This window comes from Grammomys surdaster, unplaced genomic scaffold (assembly GCF_004785775.1).
Source record: "Grammomys surdaster isolate TR1022 unplaced genomic scaffold, NIH_TR_1.0 66, whole genome shotgun sequence".
In the NCBI taxonomy this organism is placed as follows: domain Eukaryota; kingdom Metazoa; phylum Chordata; class Mammalia; order Rodentia; family Muridae; genus Grammomys; species Grammomys surdaster.
This window is the reverse complement of record NW_021604568.1, coordinates 4,923,875-4,933,716: the sequence shown is the minus strand read 5'-3', so window position 1 is coordinate 4,933,716 and position 9,842 is coordinate 4,923,875. Positions and strand designations below refer to the sequence as shown.

The window sequence follows — 9,842 nt, the reverse complement described above, 5'->3', positions numbered from 1 at the left end:
ATCCACTGGAGAGTGACTGCACAGCCCCCAAGCACAGATCTGGCCACACAAAGCCTCTATTATAGTTAGCAGGTTGAGCCAGATTTTCTGTGTGTCGCCCACCACACAACTTGGGGACTCTCTGGTCCTCCTTCTGGATTCCTGGGGCCACAGACTGCACGAAGTCTAAGCCGCTGCCCAGGGCTCCACGCTGGGGACTTGGACGTTGCCACAGGCTCACTCAAGCCTCCGAAGGAGATAGACCTTTCTGCCCAGACAGGTTTGTTACTGCTGTTTCCTCTCTCAACGCCTCGCCACACAGGTTATTTAGATGATTTCCCCACATTTCTGTTTTTTTTTTTTTAATCTGAAAACAGAGTTTCTGGCAGATGTGATTGAAAAGAGTGAGTTTCGAGTTTATTTTTCTTGGAGCATTTGGCCTTGACCCTCACAGTCCCTCCTTCCAGGCTTCAGACCCACTGCCGAGGGGAGGGAGCTGCAGCTCGGCGCAGGCCTGGCCAGGTCACCGCCTTCCTAAGTGGTTGCAGCGTTCCGGGAGCGCTCGGTGCACGCGGGATTCGCTGAGATTCGGGCCCAACGAATTCCCGGCGGAGAGGGAAAAGTACCTCAGCGTCAAGGATCCCAAAACTTCCTGGAGTCTGATACCCTTGGGAGGCCTCGCCCTGGGCTTGGGAATTCCCAAGTAGACCCTGGAGAGGGCGAAATCCAGAGGCCGGGAGCAGGCAGGCGGTGTGGATAGCTCATTGGACTTCCTGCACCCGCCACAGCGCTAGGGATGAACCCCCGGATAAACTATGCTCTAGTCCCAGACGAACTTAGCAGCATCGGAGAGCAGCGGGTTTAGGTTTGCGTCTGCTGGCCCAATTCTGAGTGCCAGGACAAAGCTATGAAGGCGGAGGAAGTATCAGGCATGGGTGCCCAACTTTACTTTCTGTCTCCTCAAAAGGTCAGAGTGGCTTTGGAGCCATTTGGGGACTTTTATGTTTGGGCTCTGGGACCTCTGAGTTCCTCAGTTGGACAGCCTGGAGAGGAAATATGGGGTCCTCCAGTCTGTAAAGACTCACGTTGTCAGGATATGTCGTGGGCAGAGGACTTTTCTACGTTTCAAAGATACAAATGGAGGGGATGGAAAAAACCCGGGAAGAGATAAAGGTACCTACAGCTGCAGCCCCACAGAGAATTTAAGGGCAGCCAGTCTTGTCAAGGTTAGAAACTTTCACGGCTCTGGGAGGTCGCTTCTGGATTTTGCTAGGTGTGTGTTGTGACTTTGAATGACTGGGTGGGTGTTGTGACTTTGAATGACTGCTCACCAGAGAATACACTGAGCCCTTTTCCGTGTCTAATACAGAGCTTGCTAAAGCCAGTCCGAGCACCTGTGGCCAAGAAAGCCTGCCAGGAATCTTGGACTCTCATTTCCCTTTCGCTCAGAACCAAGGGGCCCTTCCTTGGATGAGGGAGTGAAGGAGCAAACCCCTACCCTACCCAGCCTATTTTATTTTTCTTTAGGCCTTGGGGGGGGTTGCTAGATTCTTTGTCCCTGTATTACAACCTGCCGTGAGTGCCAACAGCCACAGAGCAGTGGCTTTGGTGATGTTGGGGTACACAATTCTGTGTGACTGTCTAGACCCCAACCACACTAATCCCACCTACAAATTTCTCCAAAGAACTGACACCCCATCTCCTACTTAATTTCCGTCTTAGTGAGTTCTCCGGCTTCCCTGCCCCCAGGCCCAAATCAGTTTCTTCTTGTTGTTTTGCAGTTGGTCTAGTAGTTCAAGAATTAGAGATGAGGGTGTGTGGGTGTTGTAACCACTGTTCTGGCCCAAGTAGTCTAAGGGCTCCCCGAGGTCCTTGGAAGGTCCTGACGGTCCAGGCTAGTACTGAGAGCCCAGGTAGAGTACTCGAGAAGATTTTGACTCAATGGCTTGACTCGGTGTGTCCCAGCTTACTGGGAAGGGAACAGAGTGCCCACACTCCTAACAGATGTTGCTCACCCCACAGTGTACCTGCACACTCACCTCAGAACCTCAGGTAGATACATCATCAGTGCTGACTTGCAACTACTCACACATACTCAGGCTCCTACCTGCAGGGACAGCTTCCCACAACCATCCCCACTTCCTGCAATTACAAACCACCATGCACGAGAATACCTGCCTCACAGTGAAGACAGGACACACATGGTTATCCCTCTCACACAATTACACCTATACAATTAGAGATGATACACAATCTGAGACACACACTCACCACAAAACCAGATTCACAAAGGAAAACTAATGTGTACTTCCACCAGGTTTGCATATACAATTAAAAATATGGATAATCATAAAATTACCTCAAATGGCTCATTCTTACATGGTCACACACACACACACACACACACACACACTACTACTGTAAGCTTAACTTAAGGAGAAACACATGTTTTTACACTAAAACTTCAAACAATCACACCTTCAATCTCATTACAAACATTCACTAAACAGAACATCCTGGTTGCCCAAGCTATCACAAAACACACAGCTCTCAACTCCTAAAGACACCCGTAGTCTCAAACTCAGGCAATTCCAGCATGGCCTGGCCACCTCAGCTTCACCTTCTCCCTTTGGGTTCCTTTTTCCTCTCTCTACAGAGCCTGCTCATCTTGCCCATCCATAAATCCCCCACATCCGGGTTCTGAAGGTCCATCTTGCATCAAACCCAAGTAGCTGTAAAGGCTGGGCTCGGCAAGGAGCAGACAGCCCCAAGGCCTGATCCGGAGGGTTTTATTATTTTTCCACATAAATTACACAAGCACTTTATAAAATGGTTACACAGAAAACACCTTATAAGTGCATAACTTATAAGTGCATAACTTACCCCCCTCCCCAAACAGGATCTGGAGAAATGGGCTGCATTTGTGTGAAAGCCTGTCTGTGCATACCTGGGTACTGCTGGGGTGTGTGGCGAGGGCCTGACAGGCCAAGTTTAGCTGTTGTGTGTGGGCTGGTGTGTCACAGTGTGACTATGGCCTTGTGTCTGACTAAGAGGAGGTCTGTGCTGTTGGGGTGAGTCTGAGAGTCACCCCAGACTATGCCCAACAACCAGGGTCATTTGCAATGATCCTGTATGTGCATGACACTCTGCCATAGGCCCCTGTGTGTGGCTCTGGGGTGACACCAAGAGTGACAGTGGTATCACCTTTGTGTGGGCCTCCGGGTGTACAAGGAGAGGAATAGAGAGGTTTCCAGCTTGAGTACAGATGGCTTCCTGGGGATCCCAGAAGCCTTCCGGTCCCCACTTCCCTTGGGTCTCTCTGTCCCTTGTTAAAATCAGAGTAAATTTTATGAAATAGAGGAAAACAGAGGATTCTGAACAATTCCAGAGTTGGGCAGGATCACACAGGCTTCTGGGAAGATGTCTCCGCCTCTATCCCCAGCCCTCTTCCACCGAAGACAGGACAGTGTCCGCAGGGGTGTGGAGGCGGTGCTTTGGAGCCTTGCCGAGAAGCCCTGCCCCCTCCTGTGTGCAGTCAGAAAGGGTATCGAGAGTTCTGGTTCTCCGGATAGCCCTCAACTGGGCTTGGGTCCTCACTCGCAAGCCGAAGCCACGGACGTGACGCTGGTGATTTTGGTGGAGTCGTCAGACCATGGCTGCAGGTTCTGCAGGGCAAAGAGCGAGGAGTTGTGCACGCACAGTGGGTCTGCGGGCAGCGGCTGGGCCAGGCTCTTCTGGAAGGCCTCTTGCTGCAGCTGCAAGAGGATGCGGTTCGCCTGCTGCCTCTCGGCCTCACGCTCCTCTGCTGTCTGTCGCCTGCATTGGGAACAAGCTATTACTCCTAGCCAAGACATTAACCCTCTTCCCGCGCCTGCGCAGGCCCCGGAGCACACTCCCAAGAGATAGTCCCTTAAGCACCCCTCAGCTCCTGTATGGCCCCATTAACGCACTCTCCACTCTTGAGGGTCTTGACTCTGACAAAAATACCTTGGAACCCCCAAAAATGGATGGAACAGAAGTATCCCAGAGGAGCCATGAAAAAGTCCAACGGACCAAAACTCCTGGGCCTCCCTATTAACGCAAAAAGCCTACACTCTCAAGGGCACACCACGGATAAACTGGTCTATCCAAGACCAAATGCTATCCCAAGCCTGAAAGATCCCGAAGATCTGCCTGTCCCTTCTCACCTCCAGCCTGGTCCAGGCCTCAGACCTCCTGGACCAAATCCTGTGCCCCTAGGCTCTCTCCGAACCCCCCAGCTTCCTCCCAGGCGGTCTAGAGAGGCAGTGAATCACTTCTTCCATTTAATGCGGCCCCTCCACCCTGTCAACTGAGATCAAACGTCTGTCTCTAAGGTGGACAGACCTAATGGGAGTCCCCGGGGCCTCCAGAAGCAATTTGTAGGCGATCGATGAAACCGCTTGAAGCTTGCGGCTCTTCCCGAGGCAAGGCGGACGCCGGCTGCTCGCACAGAGCCTTTCTGACTTTTCTGTCTCTCATTTTTCCCGTCTTACTGAATTTCCTGCCCAAATGTTTCCCTCCATGCTCTGTCTTACCCCATGCTTCTTTTTTTTTTTTCTTTACCCCTTCGTTTCCTCTGAATTAGGGGAATTTGTTTGAGGTGAATTTTTTAGTAATCTGATATCTTCCTTTTCACAGATTTCTGGCTGCTTGCATTTCTCCCGTACCCTCGTCCCACCTTTAATATTTTTTATTATTTATTTCCTTGTAAAATGGGCCATCTTTGTCCCTTTCCTTTGTGTTAAGTTTCTCTCCTCGCCTGTGGCTGGCCTTCTGCGCACCACCCCGCTTCCACCACGGTAAGCTTGGCGGGTACCGGCCACCCTCCGCAGCTAGCCCAGCTCCTCTGACTAGCTTTCCAAAGGGCTGAAACCACGTTCCCCACCCCTTCCCCAGCCACAGGAATGTTGGTGGGGGACAGAGGACTTGCAGGGCCCGGGCTTCCTTTGTGGCCTCGAAGGCGGAATCTCGGGCAGATTCCTCGCCTTCATTCAGAAAAAGAGGAAACTCCAATTCCTTCCTCCCGCTCTAGGCCCGCCCGGAGCGGCGCCGCCGATTTTGCTCAGACTGCTGCCACACACCTCCCCAGGGTCTGAGCTCAGAAGCACAGGGGGAACCAGAAAGGCTCAGGGGTGCACGAAGGTGTGGGTATGAGCAGAGAATAAAGCTGCTTAGAGTGTGTGATGCCTAATGTTCGTAAGAACTGGGGGGAAAGATGAGCAGAAGGTGAGGAAGGTCGAGATGTATGCATTCGGAAAAAATAAAATAACGAGAGCATGGTAAGCGCTGTCGTCGGCAGTTGACAGAAGGAAAATGTCTCTTTCTTCCTCCCGCACACCCATCTGCTCCTAATTGATCCCCCCCTTTCAGTGGGACCCGAGAATCCCCGCCACAGCCGGCGCAGATTGATTTTTTTCCCCTTCCAGAATGGGGGACGACTGCGCAGAGCTCAAGTGCCTGGGGAGGAAGCCGTAAGTAGCGGCAGCCTGCGGTCCCGGGGCCCCAGCCGCTCTGCAGCGAGTCCGGCTGGAGCGCAGAGACCTGGCGCGGCTCCTTCCGTCTGCAAGTCTCAGGGTCAGGGGAGGTTCCCCACGGTAAAGGCCGGCTGGGCAATCAAGAAGCCCCTAAAGGGCTCCCTGAGTATCGAAGTCCGGATCGCATAGACTGGTCTATAGGCCGGTTTGCCCCAGCGGCAGAGACGAGCAGCGTCTACACGGGGTAGACTGTGCTGTCTTGAAAACCCTGAGGCATCGCTTAAAACACAGGAAGGATTCTCCAGCCCCACCAGGCTATTGCCGTTCATTGTTTGTAGTCCCGAGTGACTGTTGGAGTTCACTTGTCTAAACCAGCAAGCAGAGGAAGTGCGTGCAACCCGAGAGAGGCAGAGAAAGCCCGCTCCGCCACCGCCGGTCCGCCCCGCGAGCTCACCTCCATTTCGTCCTCCGGTTCTGGAACCAGGTTTTTACTTGCGCATCGGTCATTTTGAGCGCCTTGGCCAGAGCAGCGCGCTCCGCCGAAGCCAAGTACTTCTGGCGGTGGAAGCGCTTTTCCAGCTCACAGATCTGCAGGCGTGTGAAGGATGTGCGCGGCTTCTTCTTCTTAGGGGGCGTCCGGTTCTGATAGGGGTGACCTATACGGCGTGTTACAGTGAAGGGTGAGAGGGCCACTGGAGCGGGAGACAGACAGACGGCAGAGGCAAGCGGCAGAGCGTCAGGAGGCGTCCCAGGCCCGACACCCCGCGAGGCCAAGCGCAGTGGCTAGACCCCCTAAAAGCAAGGCAGTGATCCACCCCGGCAAACCCTCCACCTCCAGCCCGGGACCGCAAAGTGTTCCCTCCTGCACGCCAGACTGACGCCTCCCCAAGCTGCCACTTCGGAAATCTCCCTAGCTCGGGGCTTCGGAGATCCCATCCACTTCCCCTTTGGGTCCCCTCTCCCCCACCTAAGGACAGCTAAGCATCCAGTCTCCTCAGCCTCAGCCACTAAACTTAAAAGGGACACTCCATAAAGTACAAGGCCCAGGGTGATCACAGTTCCAGGCCTTAGGGCCTGTTAGTCTTAGTCACAGCCGCACAGTCATACAGCAGATATAACTACAAACTTCCAAATCTGTACTCCAACAGAAGAGACTGCACACCTAGACAAGCAACAGGACATGGGGCAACACAGGACTGCAGCCATCCACTCTCAGAGCCTCCTTCAGGCCTGACACTACAGTTCACTGTGACTCCCCAGAGTAGGCCTGTGCTGGATATCTTTTGTACAGGACGGACACACACACACACACACACACACACACACACACACACACCAGTGGGCTCATAGTGTGGGTTAAAGCCAGTCATGGACACTGGCTTGGGCTTAAGTAGAAGATTGAAATAGGTCTGGATCTCCTCCCTCCCTCATGAGAGGACTTAGGTTCTATTACTGAACCCCCCCACCCCTTGACAAGCGCCCTTCCTGGACGATCCACAGTGAGCACAGAGACTTCTTCCCATTTCTGCAGTGGCCTTGAAGTTTGGTTAGGGCCCCCAGGGACAGTCTCTCTGCCAGTGCTGTCTGTAACAGAAGCAGAGAGGCCTAGGGTAACTTTGGGTGGCCTGGATAGGCTTAGCTGCTGTAGACTGTTCTTTTCATAACACACACACACACACACACACACACACACGCACGCACGCACTTCACAGTTAAGACCTGAAGCTTGCTTTGGGGAGTCCTATCCACAAGCAGCGGCCTAAACCTACTACCTTCCCTCTCTAAGGCCCAAACAGCCAACTGGGCCCAAGTCCTAACAGCTGTGTGTCCGGATTTGGGGCCTGAACCTTCCTGGGTCAGCTCACGGTCTAAGGATCCAAGGACAACTAAACGCAGGCAGCGGAAAGTGAGCGCAGGGGAAGGGGGTACGCCGGAGCTAGGGCAGAGAGAACGGAAGCCAGGTCAGAGGGAGCTAAGGCTCGGAGGGAGGTGCAGAGAGCGCGCGGCAGCTGGCCGCCACCGAGGGCACAGTGGGGGGGGGGGGAGGTTGTCCTCCAGCCAACTCTCTGGGCAGGAGGGTGCATTATTCATCCCCGAAATAAGGGAGCCGACCCCTGGGAGGGATACCCAGGATGAAACCGAAGATGGCCCAGCCTTGTGCTGCCACTGACTCTAAAGAACCCCGGCGGTCCAGGAAGAAAGCTGGCTCTGCTCCTTCACCCGGGCTCGGGGCCTTTGCGGATCTGTAGCGACCGACCCGCACAACTCAGAGCACCTAAGTGTGTGTGTGTGTGTGTGTGTGTGTGTGTGTGTGTGTGTGTATTAGGGGACAATAGGAGAACCTTTTCTTGTGTCTAATTCTGGGGCTCTTGACCAGGTCAGGAAACCGCAGCCAGGACAGGAAAACATCTTTGCTCACACAGCGTGCGAAGCCTAGACTGTAGACAGAAGCTGGTCCTGAATTTACAGCCCTCTACCTGACTGGGCCCCGGGATCCCGAGAGGACCAAGCTTTGCTTCCACGAATGGGGTCCTAGAGGAGAGACGGAAGAACCCAGGCTGCAAGAACTCTTGGGGCTGAGCGACTCTGATCCTGGAGGCAGCTGAACTTAGGAAACGCACGGAGAGCCGCTAGGCGACCTGGCGCTCTGGAAGAGCTTCAAGGAGCCATCAAGCAGGACAGTGGGTAGAGCCCGAGCCACGGCCAGGCGGGACGCGCGCGGGCCGGACTCACCTGTGAACCTGTCCTTTGTGTATCTGCGGTTACTCTCCATCCAAGGGAAGGTGAGGCCGGTGAGGTTGTTGACACCGGGCACCGCAGGCACAGAGGGCACAGTAGGCAAGCCGGTGGCCAGGGGCTGGGGATGGGCCACAGCTCCAGCTAGCGGCCTGTGCGCGGGCACCCGGATCACCCCTGCAGCGCTCAGCGCCCCGGCGCCACCGGCACCCCCGCCACCGCCGCCGCCTCCCGGACCGGGGCCGCCGGCCAAGGCCATGTTCACGTTGTAGGAGCCGGCCAGTGGGCCCATGCTGCAGGCACCGCCGCCACCGCCCGCCGGGCCACCGGGACCACCCGGGCCACCGGTGCCGTAAGCGCCTGTGCCCCCGGCCCCCGCCCCAGCAGCGGAGCCCCCGCCGCCGTAAGTGTAGGCGCCTCCGACCAAACAGCCAAGGCCGTATTCTCCGTCCTGGAGGCGCGAAGCGGGCCCCATGCAGCCGCCCTGGTCGGGGCTGTTGAGGATCTGGTCGATGCCGAAGCTGATGGGCTCCGCGTGGCCCGGGTGGAGATGGTGCGGACCCAGATGCTCCATGCTGGCCCCGGCCCCACGCGGGGGCCCGGGCGCGGGCTCTCGCTGCGCTGGACTACGCAGGCAGCGAGTAGGGGCGCGGAGGCAATCGCCGCTCCAGGCTGCGCTGAGACTTGAAGGCGAAGTGCGCAGAAGGGCCAAAGTAGGGGGGAGGGGAAGGAGAGAGGGGGAGCTGTATTCTTCCCCTCTCCGGCTTCTCCTTCCCTTCTCCGGCTCCTCGCTCGCTGTTGACTCTGGGACATCAATCACCGGGCGAAAAAGCCCTGAGCGAGCGAGCCTAGCTGTTTCGGCCGGGTCTCTCCATTGGCTGTGCGTGGAGAGGAGCGGGGTGAATGACAGCGCGGGGGAGGGGTTGGGAGGGGGAGAAGGAGGCCAGGAGCCCAGACAGATGCCGGAGCCAGAGACGGAGAGACGGAGATCAGGGATCTGAGTAGTTTCAGCGAAGAGAAAGGAGGAGAGCTTCAGAGAGAGAAAGAGAGAGGTTTAAAATGAGAAAAAGATCAGGAAGCAGCCATTCCCAGAGACGGACAGAGAGACGGACCAAAGGAGAGGGAAATCAGAGCCCTTTCCCAGACCTGGTAGAAACCACCCCCTCACTTTGAACAGGGCCGAAGGAGTCCAGCCCACTAGTTCCCTGGGGACAGGTGTCCTGCCCAACTGGAGAATCTCCCCAAGGGCTGAGCTGGGGAACACCTGTCACTCAACCAGGAGATTTGCTGCAACTTCAAGTCCAGCTTGTTAGAAAGTAGAAGACTGTCTACTCCCCAGGTATGGAGCCCAGGCCCCGAGGCAGGACGGTGAGTTCAGGCTTGTTCTTTAAAACAGGTCCTATGAAGAACTGACTATATATTGTTATAAAAATTAGCAACCACTCCAACTCAGTCTCTTTAGAGAATTTAAGGGAAGGAAAGACAATTCTGAAAAGCAGGCACAAGCCAACGGATTAGTTTGGGGCTTGTGCAAGGGTGCCGGTTCCTCGAGGTGCCCCTTTCATTTTGAGTAAACGGATGCTCCCAAAAGCAATTCCTATGAATCCGAAGTGAATGACTCCGGGTTTGTGA

At 55.2% G+C, this 9,842-nt stretch overlaps 1 protein-coding gene across 1 annotated transcript; it reads right to left on the bottom strand.

Annotated features, from left to right (window-relative positions):
* Positions 1-2,748: 2,748 nt before the first annotated feature.
* Tlx1 (T cell leukemia homeobox 1) lies at positions 2,749-9,019 on the bottom strand. Its single transcript, XM_028776139.1, has 3 exons — positions 8,208-9,019; positions 5,929-6,130; positions 2,749-3,795 (listed from the first exon to the last, which is right to left on the bottom strand). The coding sequence occupies exons 1-3, from the start codon at positions 8,782-8,784 to the stop codon at positions 3,573-3,575; spliced, it is 1,002 nt and encodes a 333-aa protein (XP_028631972.1). The 5' UTR covers positions 8,785-9,019; the 3' UTR covers positions 2,749-3,572.
* Positions 9,020-9,842: the final 823 nt, after the last annotated feature.

What these genes read in the sequence shown, in the direction of transcription:
- Tlx1 (XM_028776139.1), bottom strand. Translation starts at nt 8,784, where the DNA reads ATGGAGCATCTGGGTCCGCACCATCTCCACCCGGGCCACGCGGAGCCC. An exon ending in CACAAAGGACAGGTTCACAG is followed by an intron (nt 6,131 to 8,207) that starts GTGAGTCCGGCC and finishes CACGCCGTATAG; the next exon opens with GTCACCCCTATCAGAACCGG. An exon ending in AACCGGAGGACGAAATGGAG is followed by an intron (nt 3,796 to 5,928) that starts GTGAGCTCGCGG and finishes TTCCCAATGCAG; the next exon opens with GCGACAGACAGCAGAGGAGC.